This window comes from Anopheles marshallii, chromosome 3 (genome assembly GCF_943734725.1).
Source record: "Anopheles marshallii chromosome 3, idAnoMarsDA_429_01, whole genome shotgun sequence".
Classification (NCBI taxonomy): Eukaryota; Metazoa; Arthropoda; class Insecta; order Diptera; family Culicidae; genus Anopheles; species Anopheles marshallii.
In genome coordinates this window covers 84,226,409-84,248,769 of record NC_071327.1, presented here as the reverse complement: position 1 = coordinate 84,248,769, position 22,361 = coordinate 84,226,409, and the positions used below count along the sequence as shown (strand labels likewise).

The 22,361-nt window shown below is 38.5% G+C and overlaps 3 protein-coding genes across 3 annotated transcripts; all 3 read right to left on the bottom strand.

Annotated features, from left to right (window-relative positions):
• Positions 1 to 2,211: 2,211 nt before the first annotated feature.
• Positions 2,212 to 3,166, bottom strand: LOC128713298 (ubiquinol-cytochrome-c reductase complex assembly factor 1). The gene is made up of 3 exons (XM_053808159.1): positions 3,134 to 3,166; positions 2,372 to 3,070; positions 2,212 to 2,307 (listed from the first exon to the last, which is right to left on the bottom strand). Exons 1-3 carry the CDS (start codon positions 3,164 to 3,166, stop codon positions 2,212 to 2,214), a joined length of 828 nt encoding a protein of 275 aa, XP_053664134.1.
• A 574-nt stretch (positions 3,167 to 3,740) lies between these two features.
• On the bottom strand, positions 3,741 to 5,019 carry LOC128713901 (zinc transporter ZIP11). Its single transcript, XM_053808773.1, has 4 exons — positions 4,677 to 5,019; positions 4,211 to 4,601; positions 3,879 to 4,136; positions 3,741 to 3,819 (listed from the first exon to the last, which is right to left on the bottom strand). The coding sequence occupies exons 1-4, from the start codon at positions 5,017 to 5,019 to the stop codon at positions 3,741 to 3,743; spliced, it is 1,071 nt and encodes a 356-aa protein (XP_053664748.1).
• Positions 5,020 to 10,553: 5,534 nt separating this feature from the next.
• LOC128710750 (rho guanine nucleotide exchange factor 18) lies at positions 10,554 to 20,800 on the bottom strand. The gene is made up of 24 exons (XM_053805605.1): positions 20,746 to 20,800; positions 20,200 to 20,463; positions 20,004 to 20,101; positions 19,759 to 19,931; positions 19,543 to 19,672; positions 19,336 to 19,469; positions 18,859 to 18,927; positions 18,203 to 18,309; positions 18,058 to 18,128; positions 17,924 to 17,979; positions 16,719 to 16,796; positions 15,547 to 15,618; positions 15,019 to 15,184; positions 14,250 to 14,944; positions 14,051 to 14,183; positions 13,810 to 13,967; positions 13,629 to 13,741; positions 13,021 to 13,044; positions 11,809 to 12,821; positions 11,564 to 11,732; positions 11,388 to 11,493; positions 11,131 to 11,257; positions 10,964 to 11,061; positions 10,554 to 10,893 (listed from the first exon to the last, which is right to left on the bottom strand). The coding sequence occupies exons 1-24, from the start codon at positions 20,798 to 20,800 to the stop codon at positions 10,554 to 10,556; spliced, it is 4,449 nt and encodes a 1,482-aa protein (XP_053661580.1).
• Positions 20,801 to 22,361: the final 1,561 nt, after the last annotated feature.

Genomic DNA, 22,361 nt, shown 5'->3' with positions numbered 1-22,361 from the left:
CACCCCCGTTGAAGAGAAGACAGATGTGTTCTCCATCACGGATGCCGCTGAATCGCCGCATGCAAATGAAATTCAAGCCCATCCGGACGAACGTTGCAATTTGGACACAAAAGTATTACACAAATCAGTAGAATCGATCAAGCTGAATGAAATCGAAGAATCTCTCAATGATTTGCCGTTGAATGCAAGATCGGATGATGAATCGGCACACAAGAAAGGGTATAGCAAAGAATTTTTGGAGAATAATGTCCCCACCGTTCCCAATTCCTTCGCGATGGGATGCGTCGAAGCGATGGACAGCAAAGGGTCCTCAACTCAGCATTCTGCTTCCTTATCGAATACGATAATCGCGACAACGCTACCCGCCACTATACCGGCAGCCAGTGCTATTCTCACTCGTCGACGAACTGCAAGTGATGCTGGCGTTTTGACCACATTGTCACAAAGAAGGCAACCCCCACTATCACTCCCACCGGTCGCACTCACATTGGCAACAACGCAGACAGAGCTACGCGACCCAACATACGAAAATTTGGACATATTTCAGACGCACAACAATTTTTGCATTGACACAGCTTCGCTGCACTGTGAATCCATATTGGAGAATGATGCAGATAGCTGTCCAATAGATCGCGGCACTGCATGTTCAGCGGTCACAGTCGATATGGTCGATGGATTTAAACCATCTGGTCTGTTTGACAGTATTAACAGCAATGACCCGATTCGTGTATCGGAAAAGCAACAACCGGCATTGAAAGGGGTCGAAAATGATCAGCCCGATTGCACACAAACTGATGGTAAATTACAAAAATCTATGAACTTCGTCAGCTGTGAAGATTTGCTCGAGTTTGCCGAGAAGCCAAAGGGACGAGCTCGCGGGCTTGAGTCAGATGAAGTAAGAATCATGTCGAAGGTGCTTGGTAAAAAGGTAATTTTCCGCCGAACTGCCCGAACCCACAGAAGTTCTAATAGATAGCATGCTTTCCCCTTCTTTACAGCCGTCTCCCGCACAATGTTTGCTGACTTTGGAGTTCATTGACTGGGATATACATAAGGCAATCAAGCTATGCAAATTACAATCCATTCTCGAGACGTTTAACCTATCACTACAGGAATGCAACGATGCATTGCAGATGTACGATTGGGATCTGCATACAACGGCCCTTAAGCTAAAAGGTGGCAACGGTTCTAGGTGAAGCTTCCAGCATAATACAAGTAAACAATGCACAAAATACTCTTTCTACAAATATTTTACAATCGAAATATACTCACAAAGTTAATTTTCCTCCTGAGTAGCGATCGCTTAAGTCTAAATGCTGCGAGCAATTGAAAATATGTGTTTTTTTTTTTAATGCTAATATATATCATAGGCCATACTTCAGTTACAAACTCGTGTACAATAAATTTGAATAAATATACAACAAACCAATTGTACTAACTCTCTAATACCATTACGAATGTTATATCCTTTTTCTATTATTAAAATTTATTTCTAAGTGAACGATATGATGAGAATGGTTTCTACAACTAAACACAAAATCAATAAACGTTGAAAACAATATTTTTTTCCTACTCTTGATATTACGTTAAATTTTACTTTCATGACCACCAAAACTTACTGGTTTGAGAAATTACGCTACTATGAAGAAAGAGATTCGTGTCAACATATGTAAGAAATATTTGCTTTACAAAGCACTGTTTGAGGACCTGCAACTGTGTAACTGCTATGAAAAAAGCTTTAATGTAGCGAACTCTTTCGGATATAATTAATCGTTTTACGTGTCGTTAGCAAGAACATCGATCGTTTTATTTTCGTGGTTATTAAAAATTCGATAAATTTCGACTATACTATAACAGCTATGGTGATTGGTATCGACTTTACATTTCTCTGTATTACTCAGCTGAGTGTAACTTAATGTGCATGTGATAGCTATTGTTTCCAGAAAGCACACATTTGTATGTTGCTCTACCTCATTTCATGCAAACGTATACATAATTCGTAGCATAACAAAAGAGATAAATTTCATGAAAAACACCGGGCCATCATCACTGCTCCTATGCACAACCAACCCCAAACATTATTTAGTTAATAAATAATACACATACCTTTCCGCATGAAACTACTTTCCCGAAGTTTGCTAACCAGCATTTACACTGGGCAGTGGCGTAGTCTGGTTCGAACATTTATCTACACGCGCGGTGGCTTATGGCTTACGTTGTTTGCCGCTTTTCTTCTATTAGCGGAGTCCATTTGATTGCTGGCTTTATGGCAAAATCGTATCGACTTAGCTGATCAAGCATCGAAACCTGCAATGGAATATATTACCGTTAAAATATCTGCTAAAAGGTCTATCGAACGTTATCAAAATACCTGTTTGCGTACATATCCGACCAGAAGCTCCAGTTTTTCATAATCATCACATCGTCCACCTAAAAATCTGCGCCATAGAGCCGCAGCTAGAGCTTTATCGTCGTAACTAATACCCTCGTCGTACGATATTAGGGCAGCCTGGAACTGTTCGGAGAGTTGCTGTATTTGTGGACGCACCACCGAAGGATTATCCATGGTCAGCTGTTTGGCGCGTGTGGTCACATCGTTCCACATGGTTTCCACGATACAGTTACGCAAAAACCGACCCGCAGCTCCTTTTTCGGCGCCTTCCGCCATCGAACGAACTAGCAACATCCACACGTGAAGTTCGGTGATCAAAAACCAGGTATTAAATGTGTCCGGCATGGTGAAGTGTTTGAAAAACTCCGCATAGTTGATGTTGTCAACGACGGATTCATACAGCAAACAGCTGGACACACGCAATCTTGCCGAAGAATTATCAATCCAGCCCATCTTCTTTACGAACCGCTTCAAAAACCCATCGTTCGATTCTGCATCGTGAAATTTCGACGAAATCGTGGAAACACCATTTCCAGTAGAACTTTGACGTGTTTGCACGGTCCGGCACGTGAAATGTGAGTTTCCGCCTTCATCCCGATAAGCAAAGCCGGTATGAGCCTGGGGTTCTGAATGCAGGAAGAGGTTTACTACAGAGCCCGCACGTATCTCGCAGAACAGCTACAAAACGAAGAACACTGTTAGAAAATGGCCTACTTAGCTACCAATACTAAACCAACGTACCGATCCTGCAAGCCTATTAGTAGCGCGTATCATTGTACCCCGAGTTTCGTAATATTTCAACACTTCTTTCGTTCTAGTCCCACAAAAAAGATCAACAATTCGCGTGTTTCGCAACAACTGGGCTGCACGGATAAACGAACAGCACGGATTATCTGATGTTTACGGTTGACAGCTTGACTTACACGAAGGTCGCGCTAATCGTGGACCACACTGTATGCAAAGCTCTGTTCAACGAATATTTAACTAAAAGAAACTAAACAAGAAAATTTGTAAAGTGCAGCTGCAACGTAAATTCGATGACTGTAAATTAACAACACAGCCACGGTTTAAAATAGTCTTGCCACTGCAGTTAGCATTTATTGGCGGTTTAAGCACTGTGTTTCTGATGTTTTAGTATGTTATGTCGAATTTAAAAAATAACCTATGCAAACGTCCTACTACTAATCCATAGTAAACTCAGTAATTATAACATAGAATTGCACACCGAGGTTTAATACTTAATCAAGTACCATCTAATAGACACTGGCTCGTTCAATCGAGGTGCAACGATCATTCGCAAGGAACTATCCAAATAGTTCCAGATTGATACTACCAATAAATGTCCATTTTATCCGAGCCCCACGTCTAAGCACATCATCACCACAAAGCCTGCAATCGTGCCCCAAGTAGCTATAAGTCCATTATCGCTGAAATTATCCAATAGTTATTAAATTGATCACTTTAATCACTGTCAAGAGTCGCATACCTTGCATGTGCTTCGGGCAAAATATCGTCCGCCACAATGTAGATCATGGCACCGGCAGCAAAAGATAGCGCGTATGGAAGTATAATAGTCGCAAGGCTAACAGCAACTGCACCAAGTACTCCAAATATGGGTTCCACCATGCCGGACAATTGCCCGTACCAAAAGCTTTTCCCCAAACTAAATCCAGCGGCGTGTAAAGGTAGACTCACCGCCAATCCTTCCGGGAAATTCTGTATACCGATGCCGATTGCAAGGTTCCTGTGTAAAATAAAAAAAAAACTTCGTTAGATCTGGAAAGATATTGAAAAAAAAGCACAAAACAAAACATTTACCGTGCTGCCTCGAATGTGGCCGATTCAGTGGTGCCAATGGCACCGAAACTGACACCCACGGCCAAACCTTCCGGTATGTTGTGCACAGTAATGGCTACCACCAGCAGCATGATTCGTTTCCACTGGGATAGTTGTGCATCCAGCTGACTTTGGCTATTGTTTGTATACACCGACTGTTCCTTGACCGATGCCGTAGAACTTCCTTTCCTGCGCTTTCGCGACACGCTACCATGCTGTGCGTTCAGACAATCTGCAAAACTATCCATTCCGATGGCAAGCGCATGGTCCGTCGAATTTGGGGCCACTCCAGCGTACGAACTTCTGCCATGCTCAGCAGATACTTGATCGTCCATAGCAATGTCAGCTTTGTCTTTGTTTGCGTGCGTAAGTGCTAAAACAAATAACGCCACGTTCGAAGGAATCGGATTTTTTAAAATGAAAATAATTAAATTTTAAACCCACTTACCAATCATCATTGTCGGGCTGTTAATGCCCAGATAGGAAATGATTTTGTCAGTGCCGTACACAAAAATAGCGCCCAGCAGAAATCCTACAGCCACGGGGATAAAGGCAAACTCTCCTTTGCTGCCGTACATGTGTGAGTTTTCCGCTAGTTCAATCGCCGGAGCCAGCAACGACCAGAAAGAAGCCGCAATCATGACACCGGCCGCAAAACCGAGTGAAATATCCAATGATTTCCGTTGATTGCCTCTGAGCAGCACCACCAAGCCCGATCCAAGCGCTGTGAGTCCCCATGTTAAAAGCGTTCCCAGCAGCGCTTGTGTGACCGATCCGTAGCCTTGGATCATCGTCGTGCAATAATAATCACCGGTTAATGCAACTTAATAGATAATCGACGCTAGCGCCACCGATAAATAAACAGACTCCGGCTTGATGGACCACCAATTGTTCCTGGAAAGAAAATCAACAAGTCACGTTCATTAATCTATTGTACTGATAGACGAAGCAGAGAAAACGAATTCAGCAAACCCACGTGCATCAATGTTCGAATACAGCTGCTTGATCACCACAAAGCTCACAAGGCAACAGAAAATTCCGGTGAGAATTCTTTTAGTGATGCACCAGCTCTTATATACACAATGAGCATTACAGCGAAGAAGAGGGAGGCAACATGTTAGTCAGTCTCCTGAGATATGTTGTATGCTCGAAGGTGTGTGTTATTACAACAGACCCCATCACTACGTACAAAGGTACACAGCACAATCATCCCGTACGTTGTGGCCGATAATGAGTGACACGTTGCTCTCGTTCACTGATAAAGATTGTTTCCTACTGTTTTTGATGCCCGACATCCTGCACGTATCAGCGATCAAGCAGTAAAACTATAAAATGATTACCCAGCGACGCGCCAACACAACAAATGTAAATGCTCTTTGCTTATATGAACGCGTCTTCTGCCAAATAACAGCTAGCCAATCAGTGCCAATGATGCTGTTGTTTGCATCACAAGTTACTAATGTGATACAGAGTACACATTTTCCACTAGCTCTTCAAAACACACCGGTTGTTTGATACGAGATGTACTTTTTGCAGGTTTCGATCTGCTCACCAAGCCACTACGCAATCCGGACGAAGTAGCAAAGATAGATCAACGTTGCGTTTGTGCATTTGAAACCGATAATGCGAATGCAAGATGTTTTGCTTTTCGAGTTGCACAGTTGAGTTTTTGGACATCGCTCAGTCAAAGTAAGACATTGCTGAATGGTACATTCAATTAACGATTACTAGGTGCTAACTGCCCGATAAATATTAGCGAAATTCTTTAAAAACATTTAAAAAAACAGCAATAAACTCACCCCGCAGCTGGGTCGTCTAGAAAAAACAAACCTTTTTTTGTTTTTTTTTTTTTTCCTAGACTTCGTTGTTGTTGCACGCCATTGACAGTTCACACTGACAGCCAATTTTGAATGGGACGTTTGGGAAGTGCTCAACTGTACAACTGAAGGGATTTAGAATTATGTTGCTTTTATTGGAGATATTATTACTGGTAGCACATTTAAATTATACATTCATATCACATAGAGAAATAACTCCTTACACTAAGTTATTTGTACTTCCATGTAGGAAATTATTATCTAGCTTAAGTTTCTGTTCCCGAAACTTGTTATCTTGCAGCAAAATGTCGTAATTTAAATGCACCAAATTTGGGACATACTTTGCGTCCGGTTGAATAATATACACCGAAACTGGAAGGCTTCCTAAAAGAATGGACAAAAGTGAGTGAATCAATGTTTATCACATAATATTTAGTCTATTGGGTCTACGCAAATACAAACCTGCAGGATTTGGCTTCAAAGTCAGACCAAAAGTTTGACCTAACCGTCCTTTCCACTGCTTAAGATTAGCTCTTACGGTGCAAATGTACAACTAGAAAGGTGCAAAATAAGACAGTTAAAAATAGTTACAATCAAACAGGAACATCCCCGCGTACTTACCAAAACACACAGTCCGCAAAATGAGCACATCCATAACAGCGCGTCGTGCCAAATATCCATTCTCCTCTGCGTTTATGGCTCCGGTCTCTGCGGATATGCTCACCGCCGATCGAATTCAATCGACTAGAACTGTATTAATCATTTAACACTCATCAGCTCTATAGCGTCGACTGATATATACTGAGAATGAGGATGAAATCTTTCAACAAAATATGGACCATTTTTTGATAAGCACTATCAATAGACTGCGTTCATTGCTTTACTTCTTACCACGCGCAATTGTCTCACTTTCTATAGTCCCTCATTCTTGTGTTCTAGTTCATTACATTTCTTACGGACATCTATTACACACGCGATCGCGCAGCAACATTTTTACTGTTGCGGTAAGCCATGTCCGCGCCCATCACAGTGACGAAGATCTTCGTGATGCAATCGATCCCTACCTAATCAGCCAAAACGATTGCTCGGTTACAAAAAAATGTTTCCTTCAAACTTGCTTTTACAACAACTGGAAATCATTTTAAATATGATAATTGGCTACTTTTGGCCAGGTCTACTGATAAGACGAGATCGACGACAAGACAAAATAAAAAGAAAATCACAATCAGCTACACATTAGTCAATGTTTTTTTTTCATCTGTTCGTTAATATTTATTCTAACATTTCAACAGTGACTGAATGATAACATTTCAATAACATTTCTGTTGTCAAAAATTTAAGTGTGGTAAGTTACATTGTTAGTTTTTTTTTTGTTTCTTTTTATGTACCATATTCCATTTCTGTTCTGTTTGGTATGTTTGCCATGTTGCATTTCATTTTATTACGTCCGCTTCGCAAGAGTGGTACACGTAGGTATATATTTCTTAAAATGTTCCTCAATACTCAAACCATTCATTCATGCTATATTCGTTATATTAAGTGAATTGTGTGTCTATGTGAGTGTATGTTTGGATTTGCTTCTAATACATATGCAGGAAATACTGATCGTGTAAATACCACTACTAACAATTGAAATATGCAATACATTCTTCAATACATGTTCGTTCTTTTCAAGCGGTTTAGTAGAAAAAAGAGGGACGAAATAGTTGTATTTGAAGACATACATAATGTTTGCTCAATGATCTGTGATCTGCACTGTCACTAGTGACCTAGGACTCTTCAAATTGCTTCACTGAAAGAACACAACCAATCCATATGGAGTACAATCAACACAATACTACTGCTTTTTCCTATATCCCTTCAACATTTGCTTTCACGATTAAAAACAGTCATAACCATTTAAAGAGATTGTTTTTAAATTCATTTGTCTTGTGTTGTCTGAACGTTATATATCATGTTTATCCGCTATGCCTTAGAGAATAAGCCTTTCTTATTCACTGTACCTTCATTTTTATATTCTCGACAGTCTAAATTCATGATTGTTTTGCAGTGTTGTTTGTTTTCCTTTTAGCAGAGAAATTCGGTGGATTGAGTGACTTCATGTTTCCGCGTTCGCTCTTCACTATCCCACATCTACACCTGTTACATGTCAGTTTACAACATATTCGTTGAAACAATGTGCGCTTTCAATTCAAGTAAGTAAAGCATTGTTCGAAGCAAACTAAATAAGAGCAGCTTTAATATTAATTTCTTCTCTGATCGGTAAGAATCGTAGTGATTTGAGGATGATGTTTCTAATCAATTATAGTACAAACTATTGATACAACGGTTGAAAAAATGCTATACACTAAAACGTACTGTGTGCATTGCGAACACCTACACCACGCAGCAGAATGCGAAGAATAATGCATGAAAATTCATACACGCTAACGACTTGTTCATACTATGCTTTACACACCAAATGTTGCAACACGAAACAACATCATTGTGTTCATCATTAATTTTCCAACAATCACACTGGTCGATATGATTATTGAGCTTCTCACGGTAGATAACTAGGTAGGAAGGAATGTTAACAACATGTACCAAACGCTTGAGCGTAGTAGTGTAACACGTTTCTCGCTATGAATAGTGTTGTAAAATGATTGAGCAGTTTATAGTCTTTTCCATATTACTTGATACAACAACATATGCTATACATAAGCATCATATACACATGAATAGATGCATCAACACGAATGTATTTCCATATGTTTAAAAATATTGTTTCGATAAAATATAGCTTGATTTTTTCCACCCAAAGTAGGTGTGTGTCTTATATTGTACATTTACGCATGGATTTGTAAAAGAGTGTTACATAGCTGTGTATGTCTAAGTATTTTGTTCTTGTTCATATATAACACATACATTTTATTTTTTTATTCAATTGTACACATTTTCACATTTTGTGGTTCAACGCGAATATAGTGTGCAATTTGTTGTTGGCCTCAGCGCTGTTTAAGCCCCACTATACATTATTGTTATTATTATGTATTTGTATCCCGTTTTGTTCACAAATATAAATCTTCAGATAGTTTTTTTCTTCTTTTAGCCCGTATTACACATTCTTATGCATACTTGTTTAGAGTTATATCGCGTTTAAATTTCAATGTGTATTTCTCTTTTTTTTTTCAAGATTTGTTTTGTAGTTTTCATTGTTATCAACCTTGTTAAAAATTTCATTAATTGTATTGTCAAGAAGTTAGCTAAACAGAGCATTTTTAAGTTTGAGGACATTTTGTAGCGTTTTCCTTATCTCATTTTGGTTTACTTGTTTCTATACACGTACACACGTTTCGGCGGTCTTATATATTGGTAGACTGTTTGTTTGTTTTTTTTTCATTCAAAATTATCGTAGCTTTCCTTAATAACACGTTTTGCTACAAAACACTTACAGTAATAGTTCAGTAAAATCAATTACAGTCGGTTTACTATGTTATACGGTTCTCTATATATTGTCCCTAAGTGATTGAAGTGTAGGTGCGCGATTGTTTGGGTGTTTTATGAGTGTACTCTTTTAACCCTGCACAATGATGTGTGTCTGTAGATTTGTTTTAAACAAAAATCTACTACATTGTTTATTTGCATTTTTTGTTTGCCAGTACAGTCTTACAGTCATGCTTGCAATCCATAATTCTAGCATCTACATCCATGGTACAGTCTACGTAGGAGTAGCCATGAAAACATATTACCACCGATGTTCATTGAGTGAACAGCTTGGAGATTACTATAATGCAAATATTTTCCACGTTTCCGCTAGATTGGAAAGTAACTTGTCTACGTTTCTTCAAATCGACAAAAACGTCATCACAGTATCAATAAATCAGTTTTATTCCAACAGTTCATCACTCATAAGTAGTTGTTCTAGGTAGACATTTACAGTAGCAGAAGTAGGAAGGATCGAACAGTTCGAACAAAAACCGTAAAAGTAAAAGAATGGAACATAATAAAGTGCTTGTACTATTGGAGAATGAACAATCAGTTTCGAACATCAAATTGTTAATGCATTCGACCATTTGTCCATTAAACACATAAAAAGCAACTATCGTGCGTTACCATCCGTTTCTGTCACTAAAGTGTCCACACGCCTCCGTTACAACCATTTGCATTGCCATCAATATATTACATCGTGAGGATGCAATTCAATTTATTATTTAGCACTTTTAGTTCAATAACACATATATCTGACATTAATTTAACATTCATACCTTACCACCGTATATAACGATTTACTAAAAATGCTTGTTGTAGGCCATCAATGCAGAATCAAGTACAGTTCCTATCATGATCGAATAGATAGCATGTGTCTATATTCCGGACCTCAATGACACTGTTTCACCTCATCCGAGATCAGTGGGGCCTTAAGAATTGTGTGTAACTCAATACAAGGAATGATAAGAAGGCATTACTTACTTACTAAACCGTAGAAAGCTTTCCGAAGTTTAGATCTCCACTTCGACTGGTGTATATCAAAAGTACATCACTTCTTCCTCCTTGGCCTTGCTGTTGCTGCTGTCACCTTTGCTGCCTCCCATCTGTGACGGATCAGTAGGTTTCTGCGGTGACTGTAAGCTGGGATGGCGAGCCGAAATGGGAGAGGAAGTACGTGCTCCGCTCGATTCCTGCTGTATCGTGCTTCTAGCGGGCACTAGCGGAGGAGGAGTCGAAGACAATGCCACCATAGGGTGTGACGGTGATGAATACTGATACGTTTGTGGTGTAGTTGAACAAGCAGTGCTTGGTGGGCCAGGATAGTTGTCAGAACTTCTTAAGCGAAAGCGTTCTGGGATTTTTGGATAGGTGTTTGTTCTGCAATAAACAATATTTTAGTATACATAACTCAATAAAGGAAAATGTTATTTCGTTTGATAAAACATACCTAGTAGCAGGATTACCCGATTGTACTTGAATTTGTTGTTGTATTACGGCAGGACTGCTACCAGTTCGAGAATGATTTGGAGTGCCAGTGGAAGAAATCTAAATAGAAAAGGTAGTATGCGAGAATATAAAGTATACGATTGTATTTAGCATTTAACACTGATATACCTTCTTATCAGCTAGCTTCAAAGGAAACATTTGAGTCACCCCAACGCCAGCTGCATGCGAAACCATGCCAACATTGCTACTGTTAGGTGACATTACCAAGTTGCTGGCAGCAGAGCCCTGCTTTGTGCTGAAAGCAGAAAATACAAAAATACATAAAAAATCCTTAGCCAAAACATTTTAGCTAATATAAGCATTCACAATTCGTTCTTTAGAAAAATATATACATACATACAATACCTATATGAAAACATTCTTACCTCGACAATGATGATAGTTTTAGCGGCAGCTGCTGTTTTATGTTAGTTGCATTAATCTTTGCTGCATTAGTTGCACTTACTAGGTTTGCTGGAGGTGTCTTGGATACTGAAATAATGTTTAAATAGACTTTCATTAGATTGACCATACATTATAATTTCGACATCTGCATACGTACTGCTTGCTGTTCGCCATTTATCTTTCTTGCGATCGATTGTAACCGAAGATCCAGCCATAGAACCTGCTGCAATGCTTCCTCCGAAGGCACTATCCACGTGGTGCTCTTCGCTGACACTTTGTGTATCCTCCAATGACGATGTTACTCCAGTTGGTATCGGTATCGCAACCTAGAAACGGGGCATTTATTTAACAATTTTTGATCATACAATATTTCCCAGCTACACTAGTTTAAAAAAAACTTACGCTTGGAGAAAGTAACAGTCCTTGGCTCGACAAAATTTCCATCTTCCGATACAGTTGTTCACGTTGCTGTCTGATATCTTCCTGTTCTGCCCGTATCTGATCCTGCAAAGCTTTCTGTGAGTGTTTCGTTTCTTCGAGTTCACGCTCCTCCTGTTCTTTTTGTTTCTGCCAGTTCGTCTTTTCTTCCTGCAGCTTATCCTGCAAGTTACGCAATTCTTCCAGTTGGTCGTTATGTCGATACAGTGTCTTTGGATTTTCGCGATAACTATTTAGCTGATGCTGCAGGCTCTGAATGGTTGTCATTTGTTGTGAGATTATACAAAGCAGAGTGTGCAGATGGTGTGATACGTGTAAAGCTGCGTAATTCTGATCTTTGGCCAAATCAGATGACACACCTTCTGTGCCACTGCCCAACAACTTCTGCTGGCCGTATGAAGTAGTACTGTGAGGATTAGCCAACATAGAAAGCTGATCGACGTCCAACCCTGAAGATGAAGAATGAGTCTGCTGTTCTCGTTTTTCATACGTTTCACGGTTGGTAAAATATCCGGCTGATAATGTTGAAAGAACAGCGTCACGTGAGTTGGCAGTATGCATTGTTGAATTAGTACCTCCAATTCCTCCGCCAGTTATTAGTTGTTTTGATCGACGCTCATCGAATCCACCAAAAGTTTCTGCCCGTTTTGGTAAGGTTGGAGAGATGAACAATTCGCTCTGACGCTCACCAACTGAGCTGGTGGACCTAGATAGTGGTAATCCCGTCGCAGCCGTATAGAGCGAAGATGCCAGAGAACTAATTTCTTGTATAGAGTTCAACACCCGTTTCCATATTTCTATAGTATCACAGTCATCGGAGATAAGATCTCTATACGATCCGTAATTTGAGATAAATGACTCAACGGCGGGACCTAGTTGCTCAGCGTTTTGCTCGTTATCCAGCAACAAGCTCAACTGTAGCGCTATCTTTTCTTCAAGTAATATCGCCTGCTCGAAGTCCTTCTGCCGCATTTTACCTGTTGAAAAGTTTTTTTTGTTTATTGCTGATGTGCGATCACATATTATACAAGTTCGTAAACATTTCAAATAAGAATCACGAGATTTTGGTGGAAAAATAATAAATCGACTACATATGTTCATGCATTTCTCTAGTACGGTAACAATAAACAACATATTACAATACATTAAATAACTGGCAATCTTTTTGATTATTACCTTCCAGTTCGGTTGTTCCGAGAGCTTCAGCGATAACATGTTAGAAACAGAACAAGCAATCTATTTAGTACATCTATTCCTAGCTATATAGAGCCTTGTCAACATTGACACACTTTCAAAGTTATTGATATCTTCCATATTTTCAGTACATGCATTTCGTGAATTTGCCACCTGATACAATTCTGAATTTGTGCGTTTGCTAGTTAAGATTCATTACTAGGAAGGCTTTTCTATTCCAGAGGCAATCATATTTCAAATGGACTTGGTGTTGATTTAGTCCATGCACCCATATATTTTCTTCGTTTTATCCAGCACCTAGTTGAGCACTAGTTAATTATGCATGAATGGCATTGCTGAATTTGGAATCTGTTCAATGAAATGTGCCTTGTATTAAAATAGAACAAAAAGCTGATCCTGTTCAACCACAGTAAGTGAAGTGCATTCTTGCGAGAAAAGAGTAGAAGGCTATTTGCACATTAATGTACAGATAGTAAAGATATGTATACAAAATTTACTTCATTTTACACAACGAACAATGTGACGAAGTGTTAAAAACAACACATATTTTAGAGCTAACCCTTCAATTTCACAATTTACAATATACTTACAAATTATCTCCCGAATATTTGCTTGTTTTAGATCTATTATTTTTTGCCTTTGTTCAATGCTCATGTAGTCATCTGTTTCCGACTCATCTGAGGGACAGTCAATAACGGCAGCACTGTAAGAAAAAATGTGCACAATTATTATTGGGGCGATATTACATCCTAATGAAAATGTACCACTTACCGTATTGATTGGATCCACACATTTTTATCTTTTGGATTTTGTACCTTCAGTTCGTACATTTCCGGATAAGCCGGGTTTGAAGATATGATGTAAATACCTCGAGATTCTGTGCCAGCTTTTTCACGAATTAAAAGCTTTTGCAGAGAAACTACGCCCGCCTGTAAAGCACGTAAGACAGTACAGTACAAAAACACACTTGCTTCACAAACTGCAAATTTTCGATGGATAATTGATCGCTTACCTTATTCTCTGGAGTGAAGAAAGAATATTTATGCGAATTTTCCAATAGAAAGAACAAGCAATCCGATAGGACAACCACCAGAACTGTTTGCATTTTGGATCGGCCTTGCATTAAAGTGGCTACTCCTTCGAATCTATAATAAATCAAAACCTTAGAATACTAGTTGCACATGATGCATTACTGTCTAGGAACTATTTACCTTAATTTTCGATTGCATGATATTATGTCCGATTTTTTGAACTTATCCTTTTTAAAGATTGCGCAGGATTTGGCATCAATACGTTTAAAAATCTCTAATTGACGATCCTCTTTCTCTTTATCGGCCACCCGGGCATCCACGTCAACTAGTATTTCTTTTACCAGCGACATGGCTTTCTGCAGCTTTTCCTGCTCAATCTTGTCTTCACGAGAGCTTTTCAGCAAAGGGTCGATAAGTAGCGGGTATTTAGTTAGGCGCTGAGTAACGAACAAAATACATTCGGGTATGCCTTTCTTCTTCAGGAGTGGATTTTGCTGACAATGCTTGTACCATTCAGCAAACACGTTGTCACCAGTCATGTAACACTTGAACGTATCCAACGCTGATCGATGATTTGAACAAAATTCGCCATATGAACTTTTAAGCTTCTGAGCTGACATTGAGGAGAAAAAGTCGAGTAGGATATCGGCGATGCTATCCACTATGTGATGTTCTCTTTGTTTCAATCTCAGTTTGCGAAGAAATCCGGTATGTAGCTCGGTTAGTTCAACGAGCCTTGGAAACATCCGTTCTAAGTTTAGATGGCTGAAGTGTTTCTGAAGACTTTCTACAAATACCTTCTGCATGACTAGTAAAGTTTGAACATGATGCTTCTCTGTCATGATAAATTCATAAATGTGTTCTTGACGTTTCACCTAAATAAGGAGCGAAAAGTTTCGATCATTATAAAACGCTATTACACATAACCAAGTGTCACTGAGATACGAACCTGTTTGTCCTTTAGCCCTTTGACCACCTCTTTAGGGACACTGGGGCTCCATGAGTCGTGCTCATCAATTGCAACGCCTAGAATGGGCTCTGCACCCAGCTCATGTGGACCGATAGGCGCTTCGTGCAGAAATTCATCCCTTATCAACGGAACGTCGTCTGAGTAACTGCAATACAAGTAATGAATGTTTAAGTTTTATTCCCCAATTTCCTAGATTGCCAGTACGTGTTAGTCGATACAATGACAACACGACACTGTGTGTGTAAATGTTTTTGAACATAATTCGATGTAACTTTAAGCACCGACAAATATACAATTTCAACATGCGATTTGAACATTTTAAATTTGTTTTGTTTGTTACTGCATAATGCATTAAAATGAAGATCTTTTTTAATCACGTAAGAAAGAGAAATTCAAATACATATATTACTTAGAGAAAGAGTTGCAAAAAGAGAACAAACGATGAAGGAACCGTTACACACACTTATAAGAAGAAAAACATTGTTTGTCTATTCAATTTATACTCACTTAGCGTTATCATTATGCACGTTGCCATCATAATAGTCTCTACCCTGATCATCGTGTTGCGAGGAATTGTGGCTATAGCAAGCGAAAGTAAATACAAAAAACACATGAAAACGTATAAATAAAAAAATGACCACCACAGGTCCGCAACAGAAAACTGCAAAGCAACGAACGAAGAAAGTCACACATAAACAAAACGTTGCAAACAGCAAATAAAACAGAAAATATAGCAGAATTCTGAAGAAGATAGAACACATCAGCACCGGTACCGCTACCGCTATGTTCCAAAACATACTGAGAGAAGAAAGTGCGCATTGGAGTGTGAATTTTAAGATTGCAGTTGTAGAGATACAAAGGAGTTTAGAGAGAGAAAATACAGACAGTGTAATAGATGAACATGTGTCTTTTTTCAATAAGTCTTTTAACTGACTTGTTCGAAAAACGATCTCGCCTTGCCGCTGTAAAACTCATGGTTTAAAGTATATTCACTATTTTATCGATTTGATTTTACCGAAACTATTGAATTTAAGTTTCAAAATGGAATATGCTTTAACTTGATTCTCATAAAATTATGAACTATTTATTAAACAACATTAAATGCGAAAGCTAACAACGATACGCGAAGTGAACATTTAAAAAATGCGTAATCATTAATAGGTCAAGGCCTTGGTTTGACTAATGGCGCTTCGCTATCTGTGAGTAGAATCACCCATAGCTGGATAGTCAGTGTTCTTTATGGGAAGCACGGTACAGTGCAAAGGTGCACCCAGATTTGATCAAAATTCAAAATTTAATTGAAAGGCAAAAATGAAATCCAATATCAAACGTAGGTTGCGGCTGATACATACTGTTTAAGGCTTCGATCGGTACTGTTCGAGTTGTATGAATTGCACGAAATCTAGATCATAGTTTAAGCAATTTACACAGTCAGAGACAGATACGGACAAATAGAAATGTAGAGAGATTAAGAAAACAGAAAGAGTCAGAAATGTGTCTACCACTTTTCAGGATGTCTACCGCTGATAGAGAAGAGATAGAACATGTGTATCTTTCAAAAGGATAAAAGCAATAGTTTTCTTCACGAGAAGGCGATGGAATTAAATGATAGTAGTGGTTATGAAGATAGAAAGATAATTGGGTTTTTAGTGAATGAATAGTTTTTTAACTAGCGTTACCTAGCGTGTTGTGATACCACGCCTAATTTGTTAGCAACCAATCGCCACGGAGAGTAACATCCAGTCATTTTTTTGCCACTTTATCATGTTTTTTTTCAAATCAATGCAATATGCATAACGGTGGTTAGCGTTAGTAATACATAAGAATAAAGACATTTGTGATCATTTAATAGATGTTTACCTACAAGATCAAATTTTCACAGATGGAATAAAAGGATTTGCCCGACTGATGAAATATATGCATATATGTAAGACAGGGAACTGGTTACTAACTCAACATACTAGTAATATTAGCCTTTGGTGGTGGATCAACATGTAAGTCAGTTAGAAAACAAGGAACATAACTGACATGTTCTTGTTAGTACTAGTTCCCAAAACCAGATCTGCATTAATATACAAATACCTACTGTTACATTGCAAACTGTTTTATTTTGTTCGAGAAAACGATAAGCTGCGAATAAAATGCAATAGTTCGAATTCAAATCATGGTACAAAGCGAGATAGCATATACCACTATCGACTGCCCGTGTTAAAAGCGCACATACTCTTGCATCAATTTCTATAGTTCATGCCGTAAATTAACATCTACCTGTTTGGCTATGAAAAGCATATACAAATCATCGTAAATATTCAGGCTTAAATCATGAACGAAACTGATAAAGTAAAAAGCAACCAAAATATTACGTCGAAATTAATATTAACAGATAATTAGGCTTATATAAAGCAAGCTAGTTCAAAACTTCCAGTTAAAATTTATTGAAGGTTGGTTATTTGCCGAAGTTATTGACGAAGAAACTACAGCAGAACTGCGAAATACATTCCTAACACATATCTTTGTAACTAATTCAAAACGTCCATTCATATGCAAAATATTAGTATATGATAATTCAAAAAAAATAAGAATCAAACAAATTCACTGAGGATGCATAAAATTGGTTCAAATTTAGCTTGTCCTTATTTAAAAGAGGTCTTACGACACTCAATGCTTTTTTGGGTGACGAAAATTTGTTGTCATTTCCAAAGAAGTAAATTAATTCAAATTAGTATTATAGCAGGCCAAAGAGTAATCCATTATCGTATGTTAATTCATTACATGGATAAATTCATTACAATACGGTTTAAATGAAACTGATGCATCACAGCCAATTTCAATGTTCAAAAATTGTACATGAAATGGAAAATGTGTAAAAACACTGTCTAATTACCTGTTGGCAGAGCTCTTCTTGTTTGAGCTAGGTTTTGGTTGAGCCTGGAAATATTTCTAAAAAATACATAGAAATGTATACAATAAGTCAATTTTTGGTTTGGCGATAATCGTCCGGCCAAACCAGTTACATACCTTTGCTATCTTTGCTTTACATTCTACTGCGTGCTCTTTGTATGTTGCCAGATTTATAACTGCTCCACAGGCTACAAGGAAGGATCAAAGTTTGTAATTGGGTATAAGATCTCAATTTTTATATTGTCATACAAATCATACAAACCATCACAAACAGAGGATTGTCCTTTTGTTTTAGATTTATCTTTCTTCTTCCGGAAAAATAATGAGCCACGCTTTCTTCGTTTTTCGTGATGCTCTGGATATTCCTCGCTAAACCGTGTATGGATTGTGAGAAGGGAAATTAAGGATGGATTAAAAATTACAGCCATGAATTCAGAAGTTTTTAATAAAGAGAAGGGACATATAAACATAACGAATAACCCTTGAAACGAATTGGTTACAGTATTGAAATATGCACGAATAACAAATGACTAGAAGAATAAAAAAATAGACCAAGATTCAACCGTATCCGGCCATAAAATGATGTACACGAAAGCTGTTAGATGTAGATATTGTCTAGAAACGATCAGTATTTGAATCAGAGTAAGATTCAACCCAAGAAGAAGTGGAAAGATATAGAGTAGAAAGTAGCAATCGGATAAACCTAATCTCCAGTACTTCGTCAAACGGATAGCTGTGTATTTTTTCAACGAGTACCAACAATAGTGTGACAGCAAAACAATTAAAACTACCAACTACAATCACATTACATCGGGATAGTAAACGCGTCACTAGCGTAGAAGAGATGTTTCCGTTCATTTAAACGCTTAGAAATATTCAACATCAATCAGAAATCGGTCTAACACGGCACACACTTACTTTTTATCTCTCACACAAAGTAGTGATCGATCATGAGTTTCATCTTCACTGTCAGAAAGATGCCTCGAACTAGCAGTTTTACGGCCATTTGAGATTTATTTTTTGTAGGGAAAGAAAGGAAAATACAACATTATATAGCTTTACAAGCTGATCTTTCAACTGAGGATATCAAACTGCTGACAAGCAATTATCGATAACATGTTTCATTCGGAAATGGTATAAAATCTTCGCCAAGCAAAACGAAGAATATACATATCATGACCCATTAAGGCTTGCACCCACCGGCGTCAAAATTTACTTAATCCTCAAAATCGAAAACGGGTCGAAACTTTGCATTTAAAATGATAGACTACGATGGCTGGTTGGGTAGGACTGGGACAAAGCACACAACGCCCAATAAGGAGTTGACCGTTGTTTGTTCTTGTAGCATTATGCTAATGGCATTATTGGCATTATATATGAGCGTTTGATACTTACGAGGCTAGATTATCTTCCTTAACAGTCTGATTCCGGACCGGAGCTATAGATGGAGTGGATATGCTTTTTTGTAACGGAATCCGTGGAACCACGGGCACCAGATTGCGTTTAGCCACTACTTTCTCAAAATCCCTCTAGAAATTAAATATACATATAAGAGACTTGACCTTACTTGGTCCCTCCCGCCCCCTGGTTAGCTATACATACCGCTAACTCAGCTTCGTTTAAGGAATGTGTTGAAATTCCACCCGTACTGTTTCTACTCGTTCGATTATGGAGTCGTTCCGCAGCTCGTAAAGATTCCTGCTCTTCGCTGTCCAGACTAGACAAGCTGACGCTGCAAAGTTAATGTTGCCAATGTTATCGTCGTGTACAATTTATTAAGGCCGTGCATTACAATTGCAGGCGAGCAAAAATGCGTACCTTTTGTGTGATGACTTTGTGCATTCTGTTAAATCCTCAATGGCGGTCCATGACTTTCGTCGATCATTATTCAAACCGTACAGCACATGATGATGCGGCCAAACATTGATAGGATTTGCTATAGTAAGATCTGGCAACGAAGGACACGAGGAGAACAATTTCGTCGAGGACATCTAAATATAATGAAAGAATGTTGTCAAATTGTGTTTTTTGCATTAAGTTATTAACCAATAGCAACAACATACCGTCGAACCAATGCCTCCCAATGCCGTGTTTTGAAGTGTGGAATTTTTCATATGAGCTACACTTTCTCGTAGACATTGTAACTGATTAAGAGTGTCCTCTGTAAAGGAAAAAAAAACATCCACACGCACACACACATTTTGTTTTGTTATATTACAAGCAAATTATTGGATTCATATCAAACCACGCAAACCTTACCTAGAAAATTAAACTTGGCCCCAGGGCTGTGAGGAGTCACACTAATTATTGGCACCATGTTGCTGTGATTATTTGTAGTCGCGTCACTATTGCTACCGTTTGTTCTCGCCAACTCGCTGACGTTTACTGCTGCACCTGTTGTATTCTTCAGATCGCAACAGTTTTCTATCTCATTAGAGCAGGCAGAGGCATCCGTGCATTTCAGGGTGAAGGATTGATCTTCGCTCAGGTAATCAATAACCAGATCGGCATCGTTTTCATCATCTAAAATGCGGAATTTATTGTGAGAACTTGCACATTACGCCCAAAACACACACACATTTCGGTTAGACAGATTTAGCACAAAGCAACATAAACTACCAAATCATAAACCCTAAAAAACTACACACCATCCCAAAAGCAGACTATTAAGCAGTGTTTTTTATAGTTCTTACAAAGCCTAACATTCCTTGCTGGAAGCTTGCCCTGTAATTCGGTGTGGTTAGTTGTCCGCTATTTACGTCAGGCAGCCCTTATACTTGAATGAGGGTCGGAAAAACTATTTACCTGATGACAACAATAAAAGTTCTTCTGATAACACATTATGATTTGCACCATCCATCTTGTACAGGGAAACGTGCACTTGACACAGGGTGGAAGAACTGGAAGGGGCAAACCTACGATATTTAGCGTCTCGTACAAATACCAATGGAGTCAGTGCAAAAGAGGCATCACTGTATCCATTACGAAAATACACATTGTTGAGGCATTCTAATAGTCTATTGGTTTTCGTTTTTTCCGATTACATATGCTGCAAACTCAGCAGGATAGCTTTCTCATTTCCCTTCTGCAGAACAACAGAACAGAGCAAATGTATTTTTTGCACACGTCCATTCCATTACAACCTATCGGTGAAAAGTAAGCTTGAAACATTCATCGAAACACAGGCAACGATGCAAACAAACACAAAGTCACAGAACTAGGCACACAATGCAACACACAACATACGGAAAGAAACATTTACATACGCTTTTATTACGTGTTAGCAGCGATTTTGGTGCTAGATTTCTTAACTTAAAAACTTAATAGTCTTTCTTTGCTTTTTCTTCTTTGCCTTTTTTCCCCAAGAAAAATCAATGGCGAATACCCAAACTACACAATTGGCCCATCTGACAGATGTGAATGTCACATTTTACATTTTCCACGCAGCATTTTCCGTCCGATTGAGAGTTTTATTTAACTTGCAGCGTCATCTATTGCGCGTTAGCGGAACCAAGCCAACTGTCCTTTGCATGCGTGTAACAAATGTAAATATTTACACTCTGTTTTTTAGAATGATTATAACTAAAAGAAACACACCTTCAATATTTAATATTTTCAATTTGATACAAATTCTTTTCATACAGATTTAACTCAATTAGCATACCAGAATAATAATCGCAGGCATCGCACTTTGCAAGTTTAAGCGAGTAATTTCCTCTTCCTAGTGCAACACAATTCGGGTATTTTGGGCACGGAAGGTTAAATGAAATTTGATCACTTCAATGTAATAAGATCACTGATCTTATCGTGTTGCCTTGCAACCATCAAAACCGCTAGACTTCATTCACGTGATCTTTTCTAGCATATATGCAGAACACTCAGCAGAACGATCATCGCATCTCATCGAAAAATAAAGTTTGGTTCAAACGATGCCAAAAGGCAAAATTCTACGTTTCATGATTATTTATTCCCCGTCTATTTGCTACATTTGGAAAGCATGTGCGCCGCCAACACCGAGCGGATGCATGTTATTGAATTTTTAATAGCCAAAGGTCAGCGGAGTTATCAGTACTCAACGGTACGTCCAACTATACCGAACTGCCGGAGTATTTCCCTTCTCTTCACTTTGCTCAAACATAAAATTTAATCTATGACGCTATTTCGCGATTGTCCGGTATGACTTTATTGAACACAGCTTTGGTAAATGATACTCTCGTGCAAAAACTGCTACCTGCACAGGATTTCACAGTCGAAGTAAGAACGTTGGGCTGGGTTGATCGTATCCCAACAGCTAGCAATCTGGTGTGTTGAACACGCTTTCTTTGCTTTTCCAAAATGTTTTCAACTACTTCCCTTTAACTACTTTAACTACTTCCCGAACAATCTCTGCGAGTGCGAGTATTTTCTGTGATACTGATTTC